This window comes from Rattus norvegicus, chromosome 12 (genome assembly GCF_021556685.1).
Source record: "Rattus norvegicus strain SHRSP/BbbUtx chromosome 12, alternate assembly SHRSP_T2T, whole genome shotgun sequence".
Classification (NCBI taxonomy): domain Eukaryota; kingdom Metazoa; phylum Chordata; class Mammalia; order Rodentia; family Muridae; genus Rattus; species Rattus norvegicus.
Window position 1 is genome coordinate 21,587,101 of NC_141545.1, and position 26,543 is coordinate 21,613,643.

Genomic DNA, 26,543 nt, shown 5'->3' on the forward strand with positions numbered 1-26,543 from the left:
TGAGGGATGTCTCATCTCACTGGTGGGGGGGCAGGGGGTGGGGGATGTCTCATCTCACTGCAAGTTGGGTGGAAAAGTTTTCCAACCAGGAAGAGTGGAAAAATGTGGTGGACCACAGGTAGAGAGGGGCTGTGCCCTCTGAGGAGCCCCTCAGTCAGTCAGATCTTGGCAGGGTTGGGGGGCAGGTCCCTGTACCCCAGCACTCTAGCCCACTTCTCCTGAAGACTCCCCTGAAGTCAGCAGGAAGGTGGACATCCTGTCTCCTTGTCCTTAGCTTTGCCACCAGGAAGTCCTTTCCTTTGTCTGACCTCAGAGGTTCCTCCCGCCTGCTGAGTGTGCTTCCGGTGGCCCTTGGTGGAGCACAGCTGTGAGGGAGCAAGCCTGGGCATGGAGCCAGCCAGGTGGGGCCAGGCTGCAGGCTATGAGTTCACGTGTGCTGTCGCTGTCCCTCCCAAGTGGCTAGGCCCATGGACCTGAGGAAATAGGCTTACCAGTGACACCACCTGGGCCAGCTCCCTGCCTCATGCCACGTGCCCCTCCTCCACCTCCGAGCCTGGGTTTTCCACAGGGTTTAAGTAGGTTCCTGCCCACAAGGACCATTTCCGCAATGCAGCCACCCTGCCAGGTGAGAGCTGGGGAGCCACCCAGCCCAGCAGCCCAGTCTTGCCCTGCCCAAGTGGGGAGACACAGGGTGGTCAGCTTTCCTTTGGGCCTCACTAGTGGCAGCCATTGGGCCATGGGGTCAGGGACATAGGATCCTGTGGCTCTGAGCGTAGAGGTGAAGGGGCCTCAGGGAAGATCCCACCTCTGGTAGGAGAGCCCTATGGGACCCTGAGCTTGAAATTGGGTTGTCAGAGCCTTGGCCAGATGAGGTATTTTGCCAACCTGCAGTTTTCTCTCTACATCTTTTTGTTGTTGTTTTCAGACAGGGTTTCTCTGTAGACCTGGCTGTCCTAGAATTTTTGATGTAGACCAGGCTGGCCTCAGACTCAGAAATCTGCCTGCCTCCGCCTCCCGAGTACTGGGATTAAAGGCATTTGCCACACCATGCCTGCCCTCCCCTCCCCCCTTTCTTTTTTGAGACACAGTCTCGTTATGCATTCCAGGAACATACTATGTAGGAACTGTGTAGACCAGGCTGGCCCTAAACTAACAGACATCCTCTTGCTTTTGTCTCCCAGTGCTGGGATTGAGGTGGGCATTACCTTGTCTGCCTTCTTTTTCTTTTGTTGAACTGGTCTCCTCTGGTCCAGGCTGGCCTTGAATTTACTATGTTGCCAAACACTGCGCTTGAACTCCTGCTCCTCCTGTCTCTGTCTCCTGAGTGGTGAGATTACAGGTGTGCACTACTATGCACCATTTATGCAGGGGCCAGAGATGAATGGAGCACGGGGCTTCATGTATTCTGCACCTCACCCCAAATCCCAATGTCGGAGTTGTTTATATGGAGGTAGGGTCTTGACATATGGTGCAGGCTAATCCAGAACTCACTGCATAACCTAGAGTGGCTCGAACTTGGGACAGTCCTCCTGCCTTGGACCGTGAGAGTTTGGGATTGTAGGTATGCACCACCACACCTGCTGGAAAGTCAGAGTTCTATGGACCCTTCTAGTTCTTGACCATTGGCCAGGTGACCTGAAGGTCCCCAAGGTCCCTAGAGCCACCACTAGAAGCAGCAGGTAGCTGAAGTAGCCTTTGTAGGGATGCCTTGGGTAGGTGTCTCTGACTCTGTGGAGACTGTAGACTCTCCTGGTTTCACAGGGTGTGCTCTACCCTCAAGCTTCCCTGGCCAGAGCTGAGAGTGGACCAGGCAAGGCCAGCTGACCTTCCCTCCCACACAGGCTTCAGCCAGCAGGAAGCTGCTTGGGCACAGAGGCCTTCTGTTCTCCAGTCTGAGGCCAGCTGCCCAGACCCCTGCCCCTGCCTTCCGGATAAAACTGTCCAGGGCTGCTACCTTCCCTCCCCGGAGACAACTCAGCCTGGTGCTGGGTTCCCTGTGTCTGGTTCCCAGGTCTCCCAGCTAGTCTGCCAGTCATTGGCCTTGCTCCTTTGGGTCTCACACTTACCCTGAGCCCCTTTCTCCACTTTGGAACTGCAGGCCTCTCTCTCTAAGCCTCTCTGCCTTCTTGCCAGTGGGATTAACTCCAGATGTGCCGGGTTCACCTAGAATAGCACTGAGCTGGGAATTCCCCTCCCAGACTGGTGCCTACCCCTGCATAGTTGATTTTTCCTCCAGGAAATAAATGAATATGAAGTCAGTTATGGGGGAATTTAGAAAGTGCAGGGGCTGGGCGGGGACTATTCCCAAAGGATCCCCTGAGGTCCTTGGGGGGTGGGTGGGGGAGGAGACTGGAGGCTGGCTTCCTCCAGAGCCAAAGCTCACAGGGTTGGAGGTCATTGTATTTGATGGGTGGCTGCCTGGTTGTTCATGCCTTGGGCTATGTGCCCATCTCTACACTGGTGGGTGGCTGTATACTCCACAGAAATGAAATACCATAAGGGCTGGGGGAGGGGCATGCCCACTAAAATGCTTGCCTTGTAAACTCGGGGACCCTGTTCAGTCCCCAGCACCCACATACAGTGCACACTTGTAATCCAGCACTGAGGAGGGGGAGACAGGAGGCTCCCAGGACTTGCTAGTGAGCCAGCCTGTTCTACTTGGCAAGCTCCAGGCCCCAGTGAGAGACCCTGTCTCCATGGGATGGACAGCTCCCGAGGAATGACACCCTAGGTTGATGTCTGGCCCCCACGTGTATGCATGAGCTCACTTGTGCGCTCAGACAAAGGAATCTAACAAACACTGCATGCCTGGGGTCCCAGCACGAAGGCAGGAATATCTCAAATTCCAGGTAGGTTTGGGTGGTGTAGTAAGTTCCAAGCCAGGCTGAGCTGTGTGTTCAGGGAGACCCAGTCTCAGTGTTTGTGAGGCTGACAACTGGGGGCTGTAACTTTGTAGAGTAGACCAGCCATGTGGGCTCTGAGGCTCTGGGAGAGGCTGCATTTATCTTTCTGCTGGTTTGTGTAGAGCCTGCTGTGGTCTCTCATGCCCTTACACCCTCCTGCCTCTGTGTGTGTCCCTATCCAAGTTCAACCCCCCTGCCTTGGTATCTGTCCCAGTCCTTCAGTGTAGGGACACAGGAACCTCAGGTCAGGCTACCCCAGGGACCCCATGTTCACCTGACCACATCTGGGATGACCCTGTCTCCAAGTCTGCACATGCTCCTACACATGCCCCTGCATATGTATATGTGTGTGTGTTACATGTGTGTGTGTGTGTGTGTGTGTGTGTGTGTGTGTGCAAGAGTGTACCTACAAGGCATTGTACCTTGGGCACTGTGGCCCTTGTTTTTATTTTTAAAAAATTTTTAAAAAGATTTATTCATTTATTATATATAAGTACACTGTAGCTGTCTTTAGACACACCAGAAGAGGGCATCAGATCTCTTTACAGATGGTTGTGAGCCACCATGTGGTTGCTGGGAATTGAACTCAGGACCTCTAGAAGAGCAGTCAGGGCTCTTAACCACTGAGCCATCTCTCCAGCGCTATTATTAAAAATTTTTAAAGATTTATTTTTAAAATATGAGTGTTTTGAGTGTATGAGTGTTTTGTATGCAAGTATGTCTGTGTACCGTGTGCATGTCTGGTGTCTGTGGAGATCAGAAGAGCTCATTGGATCTCCTGGAGCTGGAATTATGAATGGTTGTGGGCTACCACGTGGGTGCTGGGAACTGAATAGGTCCCTTGCAAGAGAAACAAGTGCTCTCAAACACAGAAGTCATCTCTCCAGCCCTTACTTGTTTTTGAGACAGAATCTCTCACTGGCCTGGAGCTCACCAAGTAAGTTTGACTGGTTGGCCAGAAAGCCCCAGAAAGCCTCTTATCCCTACCTGCCTGGCACTGGAGTTACAAGTTCACACTGCCTGGCTTTTTACATCGGTTCCGTGGCTTGGACTTAGATCCTTGTGCTTTTTGTTTTTTTTTTTTTTTTTTAAAGATTTATTCATTTATTATATGTAAGTACACTGTAGATGTTTTCAGATACACCAGAAGAGAGCATCAGATCTCTTTACAGATGGTTGTGAGCCACCATGTGGTTGCTGGGAATTGAACTCAGGACCTCTGGAAGAGTAGTCGGGTGCTCTTAACCGCTGAGCCATCTCTCCAGCCCGCCTTGTGCTTTTTGAACAAAGACTTTCTCAGCTGAGCCGTCTTCGGAGGCCCTCAGTGTAACCTTTCGGGGAGAGTAGCATTGGTATTTTAGACCCCTGCCTCGGGAGCCCTGCCACACAAGGCGTCACTGCTTGTCTCAGTAGGTAGAGGTGATGACCAGCAGGACAAGGGTTTGATCGGTTTGTCTTCCATATGCTGACTAGAGCTTGGGGTTTGAATAGAGCAGGGTAGAGGTGAGAGGTCTGTAGCTAAGCAGCCCTGGCTAACGTGGGGTCTGGTTAATCATCTCAGCTCTGAGTCTGCAGGATGATCTGAAGAAGTCGTCACTGCTCTGAGGATGCACTGGTTCTCAGTGGGCGACTATTCTCCTGGGGGATGTGTCTGTCCTGTGACACTCTTGAATTTTTTTTTTCCTTTTTTCTCGGAGCTGGGGACCGAACCCAGGGCCTTGCGCTTGCTAGGCAAGCGCTCTACCACTGAGCTAAATCCCTAACCCCTTCCTGTGACACTCTTGTATGTCTTGTGTCCTCCTTGCCTCTTCATGGTAGCCAGCCCTAGGACTGGAGGGAGGGAAGCTTAACCATTAAGGGTGGGTGCATGGAGGATCCTGGTTGGCAGTGAGTGAGCCGGTAGAGAACACGCATACCTGGGAACAGCTTCGGAGAGCTGGTTCTGTTTATTAAGGGGAACAAAGGGCTATTTAAACCTTTGGGGGCTGAGCAGGGGACATTGGGGTGAGTGTAATCATTGACGAGGGCCAGGGTGATGGGGATGCCTCATTTGCTGAGGAGGGATTCTAGGTGCCGCTGGACATGACCTTAAAGAGGATACGTGACCCTAGGAAGCGCAAGGCCCTGGGTTCGGTCCCCAGCTCCGGAAAAAAAAAAAAAAAAAAAAAAAAGAGGATACGTGACCGTCTCTGGTAAGATAAGGGTTGGGGATACATGGCTACGTGTACTAGGACATGCAGGCCCAGGGCAAGGGTGAGCAATTCTACTCCTGCCAATCTCAGGATGAGATTCCTGGGGTTTGGACATGCCTCTTGGTCCCAGGATTCTCTGGCCACACAACTGTAGGGGAGAAGTTCTCAACCTTCCTAATGTTGCGACCCCTTAATAAAGTTCCTCATGTTGTGCTGACCCCCCAAAACCGTGAAATCATTTTTGTTGCTACTTCATAGCTGTCATTTTGTTACTATTATAAATCATAATATAGGGGGCTGGAGAGATGGCTCAGTGGTTAGGAGCACTGACTGCTCTTCCCGAGGTCCTGAGTTCAAATCCCAGCAACCACATGGTGGCTCCCAACCATCTGCAGTGAGATCCGATGCCCTCATCTGGTGTGTCTGAAGACAGCTACAGTGTACTCACATACATAGAATAAATAAATCTTTAAAAAAATCATAATATAAAGATCTGATATTCAGGATATCTGATATATGACCCCCAAAGGAGTCATAACCCTCAGGCTGAGGACCACTGATATAGACCCTCAGGTGGATTTGGGGTCTAGAATAGGACTGTAAAAGTCAGCAGCAGATACATTGGTTCTGTGTCTTCAGCTGCCGTGTATGGAGAAGAGATAATTACCCCAGATTTTAGACGGACCCATCTAGAACGCGTGCGTGTGGAAGTCAGCAGATGATTGGCCCAAAGTAAAGGAGAGAGCAATGGCGGAGAATGAAGGTAGAGATGTGGGACCTGCTCCCACTTGTGCTCACTGCATGGGCCTGTGTGAGGAACGGTGCTTTTTAGCAAGAACAGCTTCCAGAATGTGGCATGGTGGCATATGCTGGTACTCACCACACTTAAAAGTTCAAGGCTGTCCTTGGCTACTGTCTTAACTCGGGTTTCTGCTGTTGTGATAAAACATGACCACAAGCACTTTGGGGAACTGTCTTGTCAGTGTTCTACTGCTGTGAAGAGACACCCTAACCACACAACTCTTACAAAGGAAAGCATTTAATCGGGGCTGGCTTACGGTTCAGGGGTTTAGTCCATTACCAGCATGGGGGGGGGGGGAAGCATGGAGCCGTGCATGCTGGCAGACATGGTGCTAGAGGAGTTGAGAGTTCTATGGCGTCGGAATCCTTAGGCAGCAGGAAGAGAGACAGTGGGCCTGACTTCAGCATTTGAAAGCCCAGAGCCCACTCCCAGTGACACACCTACCCCAACAAGGCCGCACCTCCTAATCCCTGTCAAGTAGCCATAGGACCAAGTATTCAAATATATGGGCCTACTGGGGCCATTCCTGTTCAAACCATCACTGGAGGAAAAGGCTTATTTGGCTAATTCTTTCTGATCACACAGTCATTGAGGGAAATCAAGGCAGGAACTCAGTGTAGGAACCTGGAGGTAGGAACTGAGGCAGAAGCCGTGGAGGAGTGCAGCTGACTGGCTTGTTCCCATGACTTTCTCAGTCTGCTTTCTTGTAGCACCCAGGACGACCTCCTCAGGGTGTGTGTGGTGTGTGTATGAGGGGGGCGGGCGGGTCACAGTCCATCATGGGCTATGACATAGTCATTAATCTAGGAAACGTTCCACAGGCCTGCCTCCAAGCCATCTGATGGAGACATTTTGTCAACTAAGTTCCCTCTTCCCAGATGAGTCTTGCCTCTGTCATCAAAACCATCTAGCACAGTTAGCTAGGGAATCTAGCCTGTGCTAGCTAAGCCCTGCCTCAGGCTTCAAGAGCTTTGAAGTACCTGTTGTAGGTACTCAGTTTGGAGTTTGATGCTGGACCCATGCTGAACCCTCCTTGCTTTCCAGGAAGCTGGCCATGAAGAGGCTTCCCGTAGGGGTGGTCAGCCCCCACTTGGTAGGCTCAGTCAGAGCTCCAAGGCATGGTTTACACCTGTAATCCTAGCATTTGGGAGGTAGAGGCAACAGGGTCAGGAGTTCAGGGTTATCCTTGTCCACATAGGGAGTCTGAGGCCATTCTGGCTATGTGAAACACTGGCACTCAACCAGGGGTATAGTGCCCAGCACCCACATAGTGTCTAACGACTGTCTATATCTCCGGTTCTAGGGGATCCAGGGCCTTCTTCTGGCCTCTGAGAACACTGCACATATGTGGTACCAAGACATGTGTACAGCCAAAGTACCCGTACACGCAAGATAAAAATAAGGCCAGGCACCTTTAATCCCAGTACAGAGGCAGGAGGATCTCCGAGTTGGAGGTCAGCCTGGTCTACAGAGTGAGTTCCAGGGCAGCCAGGGCTACACAGAGAAACCCTGTCTTGAGGAAAAAAAAAACCAAACAATAAAACAAAACAAAGAAACAGATAAGATAAACAAATCTTTAAAAGCACGAATAAATAAAGCCACACACGAACTCCAGGGCCAGAGAGAAGGTTTAGCAGGTAAAGGTGCTTTCTCCACAGACCCGGTGTGTTTGATTCTCAGAGTCACATACGAGTGGAAGGAGAGAACCAGTTCTGCAAAGCTGTCCCCTGATGTCTACACAAGGGCTGAAGCAGGCACGTCACTCTCTGTGTCTTGTATATTAATAATAATGTTATTATTAATAACAACAACAACAACAACAATAGTAATAATAACAACAACAACAATAACAATGATGGGAAAGTATTCTAGGGCAGTTCTGGTGGATGACCCTTTTGGCACAATTAGTCAGGTCTGAGCAACTCAGGGACAGAAATGGAGCCGTCCGTACCCCACGCCAAGGGAGACATGAGCTCAGGGGATGGGAAAGCAAAGGCATACACTTGTCCACTTGGAGACCCGAGTGTCCTCAGGGGACCCTGGCAAGTGCGTTAGGTGGAGACAGGGAACAGCTCGGTTTGAGGCTGGGCTTGATGTCAGTGATGACTGGAAAGGGACTGGCCTGGGTGGTTCCATGTAGTCATGGAGACCTCTTTGGCCCGAGGAAACAATTTACACTTGGTCCTGAGAGTTAGCTGGAAATGAATGTGCTGTCTCGATCTAGGTACTGTGCCCCTTCTCAGAGTGTGGCTGCACTGTTGGGGCCAGGGAGGCTCTGGTGTGCCTGAAACTGTAGGTTAGACGACAAAATAGAGCTTCAGGGAGGTGCTGGGCTTCCTGGGTGGACAGGGGTGGAAGCAGGAGGCCGGCAGCTGCCTCTTCCTCCTCTGTTTGGAAACAAAACACAGTTTGTTGACCAGCCTCCTAGCAGTAGCCATTTAGGTCAGTGACCCTGGTCTCCGGAGAAGGGCTTGTGCTTTCAAAGTGGGTGGGGGATGGGAGGGACCAGTGTGGCTGGAGGACTCCTGGGTGCACTCACATGGCTGTTCAGTCCAAGAACACCCTGCGTCTGGGGATGGGCTCAGGTGGATGGCGCCCACATAGGTGCATGGTGTGGCTACCCACGCTAACGGGGCTGCCATTGTCAGTTGCTGGCTTCCCTGTCACTGTGCGGGTGGTCTTGGCATCTGGGATGTGTTATTGGAGGTGGTCCTGGCCAGAAGTGCTGAGAGTTTCCTGAAGGGCCGGGCAGCTGGCAGCTGGCTGGCTGGCTTGAGAGCTGAAGGGGAGTTTTTTTGTAAGGAGGGAGGGGGCACACTATAACCCCTCCCCCACCCCGTGTGGCAGGACCGATCGGTCTCATTTTAGTTGGTCTATAAAATGGGCTTACAGCCTGGGCTTCTGAGAGTCCTCATGACATAGAACTGGGCAAGGCCCGTAGACACCCAGAACTTTTCCTTTTTGCTCTTTGAGACATGCCTGTGTCCTGGGGACATGGCTGTCCCATTTGGCCGAGCAGTGTCCTGAATAAAACTTAAATTTGGGGCTGGGATGGAGCCCAGTGGTACCAAGTGTTTTTAGCATGGGTGAGAGCCTAAATTCTATCCCCAGCACCTCAGGGAAGGAGGGAGGGGGAGAAGGAGAGGAGAAGGAAGGGGAAAGGGGAGGAGCGACTGAAGAGATAGCTCAGGTGGTAAAGCATTTGCTGTGCGTGCGTGAGGACCTGAGTTCGGGGCCCAGAGGCCACGGACAAGGGCAGGTGTCTGTAATCTCAGTGCTGGGGTGGTGGTCAGAGACTGGAGGACCTCTGGGGCTCCCTGACTGGCCCTCCCAGCTGAATCAGCGAGCTCCAGGAGCGCTCCTGAGAGCGTCTCAAAAAGTATGGTGGAGGGGATTGAATAAGACATTTGATACTGACCTCTGACCAACACATGCACAAATAAATATGCACACATGTACACAGAAGACCGAGAATATGGCTCAGTAGTAACATGCTTACCTAGCATGTATGAAGGCCTAAACTAAATTCAATTCCCAGTGCTGCCACCAGAAAAGGGGAATGGTGGTAGGGGTGGGCACGCTTGGGCTGACTCAATAGACAAAGGAGCTTGCTGCCAAGCCTGATGACCGGAGTTCAGTCAGGATCCACACAGAAGTAGATGGGAACATACAATGCAATAAACATTTTAAGTAGAAAGAAGTAGAAAAGACAAAGGACTCGATCTGAGAAGCTGTGCTCTCCTCACAGCCAGGGAAACTGGGGTCCCAAGGGAAGTGGCCTGCCAGAGGCAGACTCTAAGAAACAGGACACGGCGTCCAGTCAGAGACCCTTCCTCTGTGCCAGGAAGCTTCCCCAACAATGTAGGTCACTCAAGTGGCAGCAGCTGTCTCCTGGGACCCACAGACCGCAAGTGGATGGGTGGACAGTCGCTCTCTAACCAGCTTCCCCTGGGATGCCAGCAGGCTCTGGCTGACCTCTCTTGTCCACACAGGGCTCGGCAAGGCAGCTTTTGTGGTGTGTCATGTTGGGGCATGTCAGGGCATGTTATGGCATGATCATGGAGTCTGGAGCTCAATGGGTACTGGGTGGGTGGCATCCTTGGCCACTCCAAGAAAATTCTACTGTCCAGGCTGCTTGGGGTCCCACCTTGGGTACTTGCTAGGACCTCATGATCACATATGGACTCATTTCTGAAGCCCTCCCAGGGACAGTGAGGGTACCGGGGGAACACCAAGTAACACCTTTTCTTCCACGAATGAAAGACAGATGGTTGGCCCTGCCTCCTGCCGAGTGTCTTTCCTGTGGCCCGAAGCCTCTTTGTGATCACAGTGTCCAGCCCACAGGACCTGTAAGCATCTAGAAGTATGTGCTCCTGAGCTGGTCAGAACAGCGCCCTCTGCAGGAGGTGCCGTGAAAATATAAGCGGTGACTGAATTGAAATATGGGCAGTCCTGGGGCATTCCAACCCTCTGTATGTCAGCTTTGTTCCCTGCCTCAGGGTCTCTCGTGTTCACCCCACATTGTCCTTTTTCCATTGAAAGGGGTCTATTCTGAGCTGTGTCTTGGCTGGACCACCTTGGGCCGGTGGCTGTACCTCTCTGGATTAGTCTGCAGCTACCTCTGATGGGGGCAGGAATGCCAGCCAAGGGATCAGCCTCCTTAGGGGCTGGAAGTGAGGGCTGAGCCAGGGACTCACTGTGGGTCACCAGTGCCCAGGCGGGGGTATCATTATAGTCATAGCAGGCCACAGGTCAAGACCTGCCCACTTTATATTTGCTCAAGACCTATTGAATTCACAGCTGCCCTCCTAACCTTAGTTTCTCCTTTTGGACAAGATGGCCCTGAGGTCCCATTTCCTTAGAGTTGAGTGGCTTTGGAAATAAGTCTTTTGGTTTGTTGAGACAGTGTCTCTCTATACAAACCTCCCTGTACTGATACTTGATATGTAGACCAGGCTGACCTTGAACTCACAGAGATCCTCCTGCCTCTGCCTTCTGAGGGCTGGGATTAATAGCGTGCACTGTCACACCTGGCTTGACACAAGTGGTTTTTTGGTTGGTTGGTTGTTGTTGTTTGTTTTTTTGTTTCGGTTGTTGTTTGTTTGCTTGCTTCTTGAGACAGGGTTTCTCTGTGTAGCCTGGGCCATCCTATAAGGCAGGCTGGTCTCAAACTCAGAGCCGCCTGCCTCTGCCTCCTGAGTGTTGTTGTTGACACAGAGTTTTTATCTTTCAGAAACTTCAATGCCCTCCGGAAGGAAAACATTTACGAGAACAACAAGCTGGTGAGTGGAGCAGCTGACGCTCACGGCCCCAAACCCTCTGCATGTCTGAAGGACCATTTCCTGTCAGTGGAGTGAGCCTTCCACGGAGCTATCCAGGGGTCCCGTTTATAGCTCCTCTGCCAGCCCCAAGCTGGGTAACCTGTGTTCTGAGAGCAAGTTCTGATCTTGGATCCTAGACCCTGCGGACCCCTCTCTTCCTCACTGCAGTGGCAGCCAACCTCCTTGCCTGTGGATGGCCTCTCTGCTCCACCCAGGGCAGAGCAAGACCCCGGAGGGCTGTGGGAGGGTGGGTCCTTATGGTCTTGGGGGCGGACAAGGCCACTTCCTGGTTTCCTTGGAGACCATCTTCCTTGGCTTCTTGGTTTTAGATCTAATCTGTACTTTTGTTGTGAGACCCTTCCCTCTGTCAACCTAACTCTCCCTATTGATGCATATATGTCCTTACTCTGAGGCAAACGGGATCTGCGTGGGCCCTGACACAGGCATCTCTCGGGAGAACTGAGTCCGTTGGCATGAGATGGTTCGTCTGTCCTGGCAGGGTAGCCTCTGCAACTTAATTATCATGAAATACAGTGAAAGACTCAGTTCTGGGCCATGTGTGGCAGCTTTAATCCCAGCGCTGAGGCCTGGGGATATGCTCAGTGAGCAAGATGCCGGTAGAGCAGGCATGAAGACCTAAGTTCAGGTCCCCAGCACCCATGTTAACTCCATGAGTGGGGCAGCTTCCCTGCAATACCAGTGCACTGGAGTTGGAAACAGGACCTCAAGAGCAAGCTGGCCAGACTGCCGGTTGGTTAACTGGATTCCAGCGAGAGATCTGAATCAATACATAAGCTGGAAAGTGTTCGAGAAAGACGAGAGGGCCAACCTCAGGTCTCTGAGCACATAGGCACACAGTACACACACACTGCATGACATGTACACCCACACATTTGAACATGTGTGTGCCTCCCCATGCATGTAAAAAAATAAAGTAGAGAGAAATTGAAGGAAACATCTGTCCTTGAAATCTGGCTTCCACATGTATGTGGACATGTATGTGTACACGCATGCACACGCACATACACATGCACGAAAGAGTGAGTTCCTCAGGTGGAGTGAGCCTTCTATTTGACTATCCAAGGGGTCTCCACTGCAGAAGCTCACAGCCATGCGTGGCCAAGACCAGGATAGCAAGGACACCGCTCTGCTAGCACTGGGCATGAGAGAGGGAATTAGTGTTTAAGGAGATGAGGCGAGTGCACAGAGGCCTTGTTGGCAGGTCTGTGGATGCTCTCAGGAAGTCATCCTGGGTGGAGTGACTGACTGCATGGGCAAAGGCCCTGGGGCTACAGAGTGCTGGGCAGGATATGCAGTTGAGGGGCCTAGGTGAGTGGGGTAGTGTCTTGAGGCAGGTGCAGAGCATTGGTAGGAAAAGGACTTTGGTCTTTCCCTCCAAGTCAGTGAAACTGGATTCCCGGAAGTCTGGACTTAGAGGCTCTCCTGCCCAGACTCTGCAGGAGAAAGGAGTGTCTGATGAGGACGTCACACAGAGGGCACACATGGCCCTCAGTGGGAGTGGCCAGGGCCTGAGCCTTCTCTGTGGGTCAGAAGGGATCTGAGGTTTGTTATGAGTGTGGTTTGGGGACCGAGGGGACTGCACATGTGGGAGCAGAATAAGAACCCTGACTTGGCATCTACATGGAGGCTTCTGGACGAGGAGCCTAGTGAAGGGAACTACAGGAGTCACCAGGATGTGGCTAGTCACCATGGGTCAGTGCCTCTGCCCTGGGCTAAAGGGAGCTATACATTTTCTTAAAAAAGATTTTTATATATTTTGTTTTACAGTACTGAGACTTGAATTCTGGCCCTCACAGATACTAGGCAGGTGTTTTACCACCGGGCCACACCCCAGCCCCTCACTGGGGGATTCTAGGCAGGGGCTCTACCGATGAGCCATGCCCCTAGCCCCCATCTCTTCAGTCAAGAGTCCTTGGACTTGAAGTCCAGGCTTCATTGCCCCCTCTTTCAGGGGGCTGATGACCCAGCAGTAGTTCTTTCTACTATCCACTGATTTAAACCCCTATCCAGGCCTTCCAAGTGGCTGAGGAACAGCTGGGCATCCCAGCCCTGCTGGACGCTGAGGACATGGTTGCCTTGAAGATTCCAGACCGGCTGAGCATCCTCACCTATGTGTCACAGTATTACAACTACTTCCACGGCCGGTCCCCAAGTGAGTCTCCATCCAGACGGGCCCTCCATTGCCAAGGGGCATGACCAGGACTCCCGACACAGTCAGGGCTGCCAGCCCACACTGCAGTGGTCCTGCTTGGTCTCCATGGCTATCCTCAATCATGACTGAGCACTGCGCCTAGGAAGGGTAGTGATGCAGGGAGGTACCTTTCTGAGACCACACGTGTGTGTCCCTGGAGATGTATCTGTTATCAAGGAGACCCTGGCTCCCTTATTCCCCAACCTAGACCTGCCAGGGAACACCCAGCCAGACTTGTGCCCACTCTGTGCCTCTAGATGCACAGATATATCTTGTCCCAGTCTTTCTACCTTCTTTGCCCTTCTCAGCTCCCAAGGGCATAGCTGGCTGAGGCTGTGCAGTGCCTGGTTTACTGTGGCCATGGAAACTGTGTGGCCCAGGCAGGGATGGCCAGGGTAGGGCAGACAAACCAGGTCTTCACCTAGTCCTGTGAGTGGGGAGCTGCCTGGCTTCCTTTATAACATTCCTCTTACAGCTTTAGAAATCTCCGGAATCCCCCCGGGCCGAGGGCCAGCCCCAACTAGTGGTTTGGAAACAGAAAAGTCCCTTTCCATGACCCTAGATGGGGTTGTCAGCTAGGAGAGGGGGTGAGACACAGGTCAGGCCAGGGTTTTCTGGGAAGAATGTGCCCTGGGGTTGCCCTTCTCCAGTTCTGCATCCACCAGCTGTCCTCGGAGGCCCAAGCCTTTCACTATGAGCACAGGGACCTCTTTGAGGGTATGAGCCCTGAGTGGGACCGGCCTGACCCCTGCTTCCTATGTCTTGTGCCAGTTGGAGGCATGGCTGGCATGAAGAGACCCTCATCAGACTCGACTGAAGAACTTTCTGGAAAGAAGAAGGTCCCGTCTCAGCCGGCCAAGTTGTCCTCGCCTGTTCCAACCCAGAGGTTACCGTTGTCCCCAGCTAGGACAAACCCCGTGGTTCAGAGGAATGAAGGTGTCTCAGAGAGACCATCCCCAAAGGCCGTAAGCATGTCTTAATTGAGTGGGCATTATAGGGCTGTGTGGGCTTTTCTCTTAGGGTGCAGAACCCTTCCCCAAGCTCTGTATCCAGCATATCTATGTGGTAAGAGTTGTGATTCCTATAATACAGATGGGTAAACTGAGGCCCAGGAAGTCATCCAGGTGGAATGGAGCTAGAACTCTAGACCTTTCCTGGCTGATTTATTAGATTGTTGTCCTCTTTCCCAGTTGGTAAGGGACACTGGGTTGGAGCTTTCTTCCCTGGTCAGCCCTGCAGTGCTGCGCTTGAGTGCCCCCTACTGTCCATTAGTGGTTACTACAGGTTCCATGAAGCCAGAGCAAGGCAGGTCAGGATGTAGAGGGAACTGGTTTGATCCCAGAGGCTGGTGGGGTGTCATAAAGTATAAGGTTTGTCTCTAGCCCCACAATGAGTCCCCAGCATCTCCAGAATCCAGTCTCTTGCTCTCCAACAAGGCCAGTTTGGAGGTCCTAAGCGTGTAGCCATACCCATGCCCTAGCTGGTAGCTCTCCAGGGCCTCAATTCTCCAGCCTATAAAGTGGGATCTACTGGCCACCTCTGGGCTGAGGTGGGAGGCTGGAAATGTCATCTGCCTCTCAGTGGCCCCTGACACCTCCCTGCAGGCTCCGGGGACTGCGGGAAGCTCTGTCAGCAGCATCTGCGGGGTCTGTGGCAAGCACGTTCACCTCGTGCAGCGGCACCTGGCTGACGGGCGCCTCTACCACCGAAGCTGCTTCAGGTATGGTTTCCTGCTGCATATCAGGGTGTACCCTTCCTGCTCGCATGCCTTCCTGCTCACACACCTCCCCTGGCTCCCATGGTCCGCCTATCTGCCTTCCATCGGTGACAGAACAGTTGAACCCTAATATTCTCTTTTAATGTCCCCTTGGGGATGTCCCTCTAGACTCACTGACTGGATTTTTTTTTAACTCTGTGACCTTTAATAATCTTCCTGTCTCCAAGAATCTTCTGGATTTAGGGGACAAGGAGTGAATCCTACGTCCATCTTCTATGAGCATGGTGGCAGTTGGACTCCTGAAAGTGGGGGTGCACTGTGGTCTGTACGTATGCGCACAGGTGGCGACATGTTTGAGCACTTTCTGTGGCGTGCTCGCCCCTGGCAAGCGTATCAGTGGAGGCTGCAACCCACAATGATTAAAATCACTAAGGAACGTTTTGCTGGATGAACGGAGTATGGCCGTGTGTGCCTTTGGCAGACATGAATGAGTTGAGGAGGTGAATGAATGACTGAGCGAGAGCTCGGGCTCTGAGTCTCCATGGCTTCCTCCCGCAGGTGTAAACAGTGTTCCAGCACGCTGCATTCGGGGGCCTACCGCGCCACGGGAGAGCCCGGCGTCTTTGTGTGCACTCATCACAGCTCAGAAGCCGTCTCTGTGAGCCCCAAGTTGTCAAACCTGGCCTCCAGGCAGCCAGGAGGTGGCATCGCAGACACCAGGCCAATCGGAGTCTCACAGAAGGTTCTGGAGGCAAATGGAGAGGCGACACCACTGAGGGCCAGGACAGCAGCCTGGGAGCACGCCGGAGGCAACAGAGCTGCCAAAGGTTTTGTCCAGACTGAACTTACGCCGCCAGCTACCTCCCGCGTCCATGTGGGGAGCCCTGCAGGGCCCAGGCTACCTATGAGTACGGTGACTACTACTTCTGCGAATAGCAAAGCGACCACCCATGTGACTAACAGCTCCCCAGTGGGATGGTCATCATCTGCCCAGAGCAGCACAGGGACCTCCGGCTCCCGCCCTGTTGTATCCCCAAGTGCTCTAGGCGCTCATCTATCTGTGCCCCAAGGCCAAGCAGCTTCAAAAGGTGTTAAGACTCAACTCAACTCCAGCACAGACTCTTCAAGCACAGCGCCCACCCCAGCCTGGACCTCCTCATCCTCTAGGACTCAGCAGGCCCGAGAGAAATTTTTCCACAACCTTTCTCCAGCCCCAGCCCCAGCCCCAGCCAGTAGCAGCAGCAGTCATGCCAGCAGGGTCCCCACTGTGGTGACTGCCCCCAGTGGCAAGGTTTCCCCTCTGGTGAATACCTCTACCAGCAAGGTCCCCTCTACCACTGTGGTGACTGTCCCCACCAGCAAGGCCTCCACTGTGGTGACTGCCCCCACCAGCAAGGCCCCCACTGTGGTGACTGTTCCCACCAGCAAGGCCCCCACTGTGGTGACTGCCCCTACAAGCAAGGTCTCCACTGTGGTGACTGTCCCCACCAGCAAGGCCTCCACTGTGGTGACTGCCCCCACCAGCAAGGCCTCCACTGTGGTGACTGCCCCCACCAGCAAGGCCTCCACTGTGGTGACTGTCCCCACTGGTAGGGGCCATGTTGTGGTGAATACTTCTGCCAGCAAAGTCTCTGGTGTCGTGGATAACCCTGCCCAGGAGAGCAGCCGGGAGCAAGCACTAAGTGTCCTTAGGAAGGCCCTGCCGGGGCTGACCAGAGCTGGTTTCCAGGCTCCAAGCAGGTAGGTGGGAGGGATGTGGGCTGTAGCTGTGACATGTTCTCCAGGACATGGAGAAGTCTGTCCCTCTGTGAGACAGGATAGAGGCAGGAAAGGCAGGGAGGGCCTGGTGGCCTTACAGACATTGGTGGCTGCAGGCGGCCCACACTAGACTGGTGCTCCAGAACCCTTATGCTTGTCTTGTAGACAGGGAAAGAGTGGGGAGCCACACTGCCTGGCTCTCTGCCTTGGATGACTTGTGTGAATGGAGCCAAGTCCTGAGTGTTCTTTGTGCCTGGCACACTGACCACACGGTGCAGAGGGAAGCTCTCCCCTCGCAGGAGAGCTTCAGTGGTAGGAATGTTCTGTGGCAGGCCACACGCTCCTCCTGGCCTCCAAGGGAGAGTCCTTTCACTCCCTCCAACATCCTCAGGTTCCTGGCATCCCTTGATTGGATGCCACCTCCCTCCATCTCTGACTCCATTGTTGCATGGACTCTACTCTCTGTCTCTTCTTTCTCTCTCTCTTTTTCTTTCGTAGAGTGTTGGAGATGGAACTGAGGGCATCTCACATACCTGGCAGGGGCTCTACCACTGAGCCACACCCCAACCCCTCACTGGGGGATTCTAGGCAGGGGCTCTACCACTGAGCCACACCCCAGCCCCTCACTGGGGGATTCTAGGCAGGGGCTCTACCACTGAGCCATGCCCCAAGCCCCTCACTGGGGGATTCTAGGCAGGGGCTCTACCACTGAGCCACGCCCTGGGTCTTTTTAAAAATCCTGTATGATGTGTGCGTGTGGGAGGACATGTCACAATGCTTGTGAGGAGGTTAGAGAACAGTTTTATGGAGTTGATTTTTCCTTCCACCTTTGTGTGGGTACTGGGGATTGAATTCAGGTTGTCAGACTCTCAGGGCAAGCGCTTCTATCCATTGAGCCATATTACCAGCCCAGTCCTGGTGTTTTTGAGCCCTCTAATTTACATGATGGCCTCCAACTCCAAATCCCCCTGCTTCACCTTCTCAGTGCTGGGATTACAGGTGTGCACCGCCACACCTGGTCTCCTAAACATTAGTGTTTTGAATGTTGACCTCTGTACTCTAGTGTGACTGCATTAGAATGTGGTCATAGCTACCGATCCTCCACACACCACTTTTGAGTTTTTTTTTTTTGAGACAAGGCTTCTATATATGTGTAGCCTTGGCTATCCTGGAACTCACTGTAGACCAGGCTATCCTTGAACACAGAGATCTGCCTGCTTCTGCTTCCCAATCTTGGGATTAAAGGCATGCATCGCCACTTTTTAAGAATAAGATCACACCCCAAGTTCTCCAGCGACTCCCCAGCAGATGTGAGTTTTTGGGTACCCCACTCAGTCCAGTACAGCTGTCTAGGGAGATAAGAGGGTCTATCCTGGGTTGGTCCTTGATTTCCAGATGGGACATTCCTGGCTTGTGACTACCTGAACCCACTTCCGTTCAGTGCTCAGAGGCTCCTGAGCTGGTCCTAGGGTCAGGAGGAGATTGAATATGCTGCTACTCTTTTTTTAAAATTAATTTTTAAAGATTTTATTTATTCATTTTATATATGCCGAGTACACTGTCACTGTCTTCAGACACACCAGAAGAGGGCATCAGATCTCGTTACAGATGTTTGTGAGCCACCATGTGGTTGCTGGGATTTGAACTCAGGACCTCTGGAAGAGCAGTCAGTGCTCTTAACCACTGAGCCATCTCTCCAGCCCATGCTGCTACTCTTGGGCTGTGGTAAAAGGCTCTGCAGAGTAGGCTTGGCAGAGCTTGGAGCGGTGCCACATTTTGCCACGGTGCTGTGTACCTGCCTGTGTGTTACCTCAGGGAATTCAGGTGGCACAGAGATGGTGCCTGGCTAGACTCTTCAGCCTATGAATAACCTAATACTGAACTAGGTGAGTGCAGACCAGCCTGTGGCTCTAGTCAGGGCCTTCCCAGTGCTTCAGCTCTGGCGCTCCGTGCGTAATATATTTGGGGGATACTTTATTCCCAATGGACTCCAGCTTTGACAGAATAAAACAGTGTATGCAAGGGCCACAAGCAGATGTCCTAGGATAGATTGTCCACCATGCATTGGGGTCACTCTGGAAACTGGCTTCTTGTGTGTGTAGGTGACTCCTGGGTTCACCCTTACCTCATGCCCACTCTCTTCCCCCATAGGTCCTCCCCAGCCACTTCCTCTGTCCTGATCACCCTTCCCAAGAATGAAGTGCCACCAAAAGTTCCCTCAGCCAAGCTGTCACATTCAACCACTCAGGCCTTTAGTCCCACACCAAAGATGGAGCCCACAGCGCCGCTTAGTGTGGGCAGTACCTCGTGGACATCCGTATCACTCCAGGCTGGCAAAAAGAGCCCGGGTATTTCTCCAGGCATTGGTAAGACCAGCGCTGTCTCCAGGCCACAAGCAGAAGTAAAGGGTAAGGGTCCCTGCTATAGGATGGGGTCCCGGGGGTCTGCTGCTCCCACATGTGTTGCTCTGTCTCTCTGAAAGGTGTTTTGGGTGTCTGCCACTTTGTGGCTCAGCTCTCAGGACCCATAGTTCTCTGTGGGTCTTCATCTGCTGCCCCAGGGGTCACACCATGTCCCTCTGTCCTTAGCTGTGTCCTGGGATGCAGAACAAGGCCCTGTCTAGGACACCCCGGTCTGAATGCCTCTGCCTTTTCTGTGGGTATCTGGGGAAGCTGGGCGCAGGATATCTTTTTTAGATATCTTTGTGCAACTTTCCCTTTGACCGAGTTCCCTGTTGAATCTCCTATTGGGTGTGAGCTAAGCATGACTAAAGATAGGTAGTCACACCCAGTCATTCCTCATCACACTGCACATCAGAGCCCATCCACAGAGCTTCCCTTCTGTGTCAACATCCATTGGAAATTGAGGCATCATCCCAGAACGGGGCATTGATTCCCTCAGGGGTACACAACCCAGCAGCCAGGCTAGGAGCCCCACTTCGGTCCTGTGTGGTAGGCTGTCTCTGGGGGGTGTCAAAGGGTGCAGTTGGCTATAAAGAAACGTCTCAAGCTACCTCACCTACTAGATCTGTTTCCTACCCTCAGGTCCAGGTCCCACTTCTCAGGAAGGCCAAGAGGAAGGGCCAGAAGGATGGAGGGCCCGGCTGAAGCCTGTGGATAAGAGGTGAGTAGGGGTTGGGCTCAGTGGCAGGGCCACACCTGTGCTCGTGGGTCACAGTAGGATGAGTTGAGCCAGTATACAGCAGGTGCCTAATTAAGTGAGTGTCAGGCATGGCAGTATACCCTCAGGAACTGACACAGCTCTGGTCAGAAGGCACACATGTACTTAGACCTTTCAGTATCTGTAGGAAAAGTTGGGTCACACTAGCTTGAGTATCCTGGGATCCTTTACTTCCAGGAGATGGAGACAAGGTGACAGGGACATCTCATCCCAGTGGGATAGCTTAAGGGATATGGTGAGTGCTGGGCAGCAGCTGTGGCACACCAGGGAGCTCACAGAGTCTGGCTTGGGGTGGGTGTCAGTGCAGCTGGTCCCTCAAGCCTGAGGAACCCTGCCCCACAAGGAGCCTTTGGAGACCCACGGCCCTGTGCCACAGGGATGGAAACAGGGAGGTCCTGGAATTAGAGGCCAGGATGATGCAGGCCTGGCCAGGAGGCTTCCTTCAGACCATGAGGACTTTGGACATAGGCAGATGGCTTTGACACAGACTCCTGGCTGTCCCCATCTGGGCTGGGACTTACTTTATCTTCCACCTAGGGCTCTAGAACAAAAAGAACCAGTCCTGGCAGAGCCGAGGGCAGGGGACACTCCCAGGAAAGCCTCCAGTAGCTCTGACTCCAGCATCCACATCACTTTAACTCCCATTCAGCAAAAGAGGACACCGTGCCTGGCTGATTCTGGGTCCAGCCTTGCAGGTAATGCTTGTGGGAACTTAGGCGTGTTCTTGTATGTACTCCAACTGGGGTCAGGCAGAGGTCTTGCTCAGCCAGAGTGGGTGCTTACGTAGGGTTTGGATGTGTATGTATATGTGTTCCTGGAAGGGCTTAATGTGAATTCATGTATTTGGGCACAAGATATGTGTGTGCATACATATGGTCAAATAGGAGACATTTTTATGGGGATGTGTGTACATGCATGTTCAGACACAGGATCTATATAAGCATACCTATTTGGATATGGAGTATTGACATGTACATGCATGTGCAGATATAATAAGATACATGTGAATAGTGTTGTCACACACTGGATAAATGGGCACACATGTATTCATGGGATGTATGTGTATGAGGCATGTTCAGATGTGGTCTGTATGTGTGCACATGTGTGTTCAGTCATAGAATGTACATGTGCAAGGCATGCTCTGTAGGTGTGTATGTGTGTGTTCATGCATAGGACATATATGTGTGAAGCATGTTCAAGCATAGTCTGAATATATGTGTATGTATATGTCAGGCATGGATGCATGTATGTACATGCATGTTTAGATGTGCCTGTAAACACATACATATTGGGTCATGTGCCATCTGTGGGCCACTTCTAAGGTCACACTGTGATGTCAGCAGCACTGGCCTTGTGGATCTGTTGGATGTGGACATGGACAGTCTGGGCAGGACAGGGTCCTACCTTGGGAGGCACATGGCACTGTGACACTGGCTGTCCTGGGACAGAGTAGAGGCTTAGAGCTCTGGCTCCACCCAGTGTCCGGGCTCTGGCCAGAAGGCTTGACTCATGTCTTCACCCCCACCCACCTTTGTGCTGGCAGCCCCCTCTCCTTCTCCATCACGCCGCAAGAAACTAGTTGTTCCTCCCACCCTCGATGTTTCTGCGGATTGGCTCCAGCCAGAGCTCAAGAAGCAGGACGATCAGACCAGGAGCTGTAAGGAGAAGACAGCCACCTGGGGGACAAGAGGTCAGTTCCAGAGGTGCCATGCTATTTGGAGGGGGCAATGTCACCTGAGGCTCACAGCCTGGACTATCTTCAAGCCATGTCCAAGCCACATCCAGGTTCTGTCTGTTTTCCAGAGAGCTCTGCAATCCTGGACAATGACCTTGTTTCACCTGACGAGGCTGTGACCTCCCCAGTCAGGGTGAGTGAGCTGGGCATCAGGGGGTGGCTGGCCCTTGGTCCTCAGCGTGTGCTCACTGTTAATTGGTCCCCCAGCTCCACCCCAACTATATCTCCCAGGAAGAGCTGCAGAGACAGCTGCAGGACATTGAGAGACAACTGGACGCCCTGGAGCTCAGGGGTGTTGAGTTGGAGAAGCGGCTGCGGGCAGCTGAGGGAGGTGAGCAGCTTGGGGCATGCCCCTACCAGTGGCCATGTGCCATTGATGGCCACACATCAGCTTTCCATAACTCTAAATGGCTGGCCATACCTCTACTATCTGGCCATACCTCCAATGGCTGGCCACACCTCCATGGACTGACTATACCCTCTAGCTGGCCACACCCACGAGCTGGCCACACCCCTATTGGCAGGTCATATTCCCATAGGCTTGTCTTACCCACACTGAATGGCCATGGCCACATTGATTGGCTATCCCTTGCTGGTTGTTGAATGATCATGCACCTTACTGGTACAGGCTGGTTCCATCCCAGAGTAGCTGCAGACAGGCTAGCTGCAGGCTCCCCTGGGTACCTCCAGCTAGCTTTCATACTATTCCAGGCTTGCCCTTCAGTACCAGTGTGGGTACCAGGGACTCTGTGCCCTTCCTTACCCCAATCGTATCTTTCCATAGATGCTTCTGAGGATGGCCTCATGGTGGACTGGTTCCGGCTTATTCACGAGAAGCAGTTGCTGCTGAGGCGTGAATCGGAACTCATGTACAAGTGAGATGCCCAAGCCTTGTGGTGCCCTGCCTTGACCACCGGTGGATGTGGTTGGGCTGAGCCTTAGACATGTGTATCCTGCAGGTCCAAGGACCAGTGCCTGGAGGAGCGGCAGCTAGACCTCCAGGGTGAGCTGCGTAGACTGATGGAGAAGCCAGGTGCGTGTCTGGTCCCAGGAAGCCTGGCCCCAGAGCCGTCAATCCATGTGCCAACTTTCCCATTTGCTCTGCCTTTGACTGGTGAAAGCCCAGTGGCTTTTGTTCCTATGCTTTCGACTGTGTGACCTCAGACAAATGCCTTAGTTGCTCTATGCCTGAGTTTGATGCTCTTCAAAGTAAGGGCCCCGAGGTGTACTCCCCTCCCCGCCCCAAACAGTTAGTGTGAGATCCTCCCAAGAGGATAACACGGGAGGGGCACTTTCAGTAATAGGAGCAGCCTTCCCACCACATCCTCCTGGCTGATGGACCCCTGCCTCAGCCTTTCACAGTAAAGACATAGAGAGAGACCACAGGCCCTATACTAGGGGGCCCACTTATTGATCTGGTCCACTCTGTAAGCAGTCCAATGGAGATCAGTCCAATGGAGGAGAGCAACACAGGCATTGGGGCTCTTCTGTCCCCAAACAGAATGGAGTGTCTACTAATGGCAGGCTGTCTCCACAGAGGGTCTGAAGTCCCCTCAGGACCGCAAGCGGGAGCAGGAGCTGCTGAACCAATATGTGAATACTGTGAATGACCGAAGTGACATCGTTGACAACCTGGATGAGGATCGGCTCCGGTGAGGGACAAGGGACTCGAGGGGGGGGGTGTAGACCAGGGTGAGAACTGCTCCCAGCTGTCAGGCTGTCCTTTACTTAGTGAAACCCAGGGTGTGTTACCCAAGGGGACTTGGGGTTGGGGAAGCTAGACCTCCCATGGGGCTTCTTTTTACAACACTGCCCAGCACAGCTCATGAAGGAAATGGCCCGTCATTCAGTGTGACAGCCACGAATGGCTAATAGACCGCAGTCTTTAGCCTGGGAAACCAAACATTGAGCCTAAAAGCCTTTTTTAAATAAAAGATGTGTTTATTGACTATTTTTATATGCATACTTACATTTCTGCAAAGGTTTATGTGCACCACGTGCACAGAACCTCCTGTGAAGGCCAGAAGGGGACATCAGATCTCCCCGGAACTATAGTTACAGGCGGTTGTGAGCTGCCCTGTGGGACTGAATGTGGCCCTCTGCAAGAGGAGTAAGCACCCTTAAATGCTGAGCCATCTCTCTGGCCCCTAAAACTTCTTTTATACATAAGTCACATTTCCTAGAGAGTGAGGACAGTAGCTGGCCAGAGTGTTCCCAAGCAGCCTGGCCTTGTGCTTGTGGGTCTCCCTCTTAGACGGACTGTGGGCTGGTATCCCCTTCTGCTGAGTGTTTTCTTCTCTGTGCATCAACAATTCCACAGTAGTGGTTCTAGTGACAATTTATCTTTTGTGCATGTTGCTGGGAATTAAACTTACCCTCATGAATACTACACAAGTACTCTGCCCCTGCTCCCTAACACCTCACTGGGGGATTCTAGGCAGGGGCTCTACCACTGAGCCACACCCCAGCCCCTCACTGGGGGATTCTAGGCAGGGGCTCTACCACTGAGCCACACCCCAGCCCCTCACTGGGGGATTCTAGGCAGGGGCTCTACCACTGAGCCACACCCCCAGCCCCTCACTGGGGGATTCTAGGCAGGGGCTCTACCACTGAGCCACACCCCAGCCCCTCACTGGGGGATTCTAGGCAGGGGCTCTACCACTGAGCCACACCCCAGCCCCTCACTGGGGGATTCTAGTTAGGGGCTCTACCACTGAGCCACACCCCAGCCCCTCACTGGGGGATTCTAGGCAGGGGCTCTACCACTGAGCCACACCCCAGCCCCTCACTGGGGGATTCTAGGCAGGGGCTCTACCACTGAGCCACACCCCAGCCCCTCACTGGGGGATTCTAGGCAGGGGCTCTACCACTGAGCCACACCCCAGCCCCTCACTGGGGGATTCTAGGCAGAGGCTCTACCACTGAGTCACACCCCAGCCCCTCACTGGGGGATTCTAGGCAGGGGCTCTACCACTGAGTCACACCCCAGCCCCTCACTGGGGGATTCTAGGCAGGGGCTCTACCACTGAGCCACACCCCAGCCCCTCACTGGAGGATTCTAGGCAGGTGCTCTACCACTGAGCCACGCCCCCAGCCCCTCACTGTTCTTACTTTATTTTGTGACATGGTCTTACTAAGTTGCCCAGGCTGGGCTTGAACTCACTCTTCGGCCCAGGTAGGCTTTGAAATCAATCGTCCTGCCCCAGACTTTCAAGTATGACAGGTCTACACCATGAAGCCCAGCTTAGTACTTAATTTTAACCAAATACGTCTAGCTGAGTGTTTTCTGGTGGTTTCAGATCCTTCCATGGTCCTGGATGTGGCAGGGCCTGAGCCAGTTAGGGGTTCATATCTAAGAGGGAAATGAATGTGTGATTATTATGCTTGGCTTGTTTGGTGCTGTTGGGTCAACTGAGGCCCAATGTCCAGGCCACACAGTGTCAGCCCAAGGCTGACCTCAAGCCAAACTCTGTGTGACCTCAACAGCATTTTAGCCAGCATCAGACCAGGTCGCCTGTTATCCCCAGGTCACTGTTGAGTGAGAGCATGGGAGTGAGGCTAGGGAGAGCATGGGAGTGAGGTTAGGCAGAGCATGGGAGTGAGGTTAGGGAGAGCATGGACCTGCCTGGGGATGGAGCAAGGAGTGGAGTCCCATGAAGGGAAGTAACCCCGGGGCAAGTGGGGCTGACGCTGGTGTTCAGGTGTATATATGGAGAGAACACATGTTCTCCGTAGCTCTCCAGGGCCCACATTCCTTACAGTGACCCTGTCCCCCTTCCAGGGAACAGGAGGAGGACCAAATGCTGGAGAGTATGATCCAGAATCTGGGTAATTATGGGGCACAATGGGGGTCCTCCCAGCTTGGGGGGTGTTGGGCCTCCTGTGGGAAGGACACACTTACAGGAGCCTCACTGGGAACTTCATGGCTTTGTCCTCCCTTCAGGCCTCCAGAGAAAGAAGTCCAAGTCCTTCTTGTCCAAGATCTGGTCCTCGAAGAGCAAAAGTGGACAGACATGAGCTGCACATGGCTGGCACAAGGGCCCTGGCCCTTCTCAGGAAGAGACTGGTGCTGTGACTCCAGAAGGGATGCTTGAGGGTACCAGGGCCCATGGCTCCCACTCTGGGTCCTTGTAACCTCAATAAAGACATTGACCTTCTCTCATTTGCCTGTGTATATCACTGTGCCAGCGGCTGGGCGCCTGTGTACCAGTCCTGGGTGCATGCCAGGTGCTTTGGGCGGGCACTCATTTTTTGTTCTAGCTGCTTCTCTGTCACCATCATAAAATATCCTAACAGGGCAGCTAAAGGGGGAAGAGTTTGTTTTAAGCTCCCTGCTCCAAGTTACAGTGTGTCACTGAGGGAAGGTCACATCACACCCACAGTCAAGAACAGACAAATGTGTGTGTGCACACTTGGTGCTCAGTCTTTTATTTTGGGGCGGGGGAAGGGGGGCTGTTCGAAACAGGGTCTCTCTGTGTAGCCCTGGCTATCCTGGAACTCACTCTGTAGACCAGGCTAGCCTTGAATTTGGAGAGTCCCCCTGCCTCTGCCTCCAGAGTGCTGGGATTATAAAGGTGTGCACCACCACTGCCTGGCTCAGTTTCCCTTTTTACTTTTAGATAATTCAGGTCCCAAGCCAGGGATGGTGCCACCCACTCTCAGTCTGGGTCTTTCCACTTCGACTGAGGCAATCAAGACGTGCCTGCAGACCAACCTGCTCTAC

At 52.9% G+C, this 26,543-nt stretch overlaps 1 protein-coding gene across 2 annotated transcripts in view; it reads left to right on the forward strand.

Moving 5' to 3' along the window:
• Micall2 (MICAL-like 2) overlaps positions 1 to 25,982 on the forward strand; it is a 28,946-nt gene extending 2,964 nt beyond the window's left edge. The window contains 17 exon segments of one of the 2 annotated variants that reach the window (NM_001419564.1): positions 11,131 to 11,179; positions 13,250 to 13,391; positions 14,202 to 14,395; positions 15,035 to 15,150; positions 15,706 to 16,675; positions 16,709 to 16,887; positions 19,057 to 19,313; positions 19,950 to 20,028; positions 20,623 to 20,780; positions 21,629 to 21,775; positions 21,889 to 21,953; positions 22,028 to 22,151; positions 22,605 to 22,695; positions 22,780 to 22,853; positions 23,358 to 23,472; positions 25,602 to 25,648; positions 25,764 to 25,982. In NM_001419564.1, coding sequence (NP_001406493.1) covers positions 11,131 to 11,179; positions 13,250 to 13,391; positions 14,202 to 14,395; positions 15,035 to 15,150; positions 15,706 to 16,675; positions 16,709 to 16,887; positions 19,057 to 19,313; positions 19,950 to 20,028; positions 20,623 to 20,780; positions 21,629 to 21,775; positions 21,889 to 21,953; positions 22,028 to 22,151; positions 22,605 to 22,695; positions 22,780 to 22,853; positions 23,358 to 23,472; positions 25,602 to 25,648; positions 25,764 to 25,837 — 2,881 coding nt within the window. In that variant the 3' untranslated portion in view covers positions 25,838 to 25,982. 2 annotated transcript variants of the gene reach the window in all.
• The last annotated feature ends 561 nt before the right edge of the window (positions 25,983 to 26,543 follow it).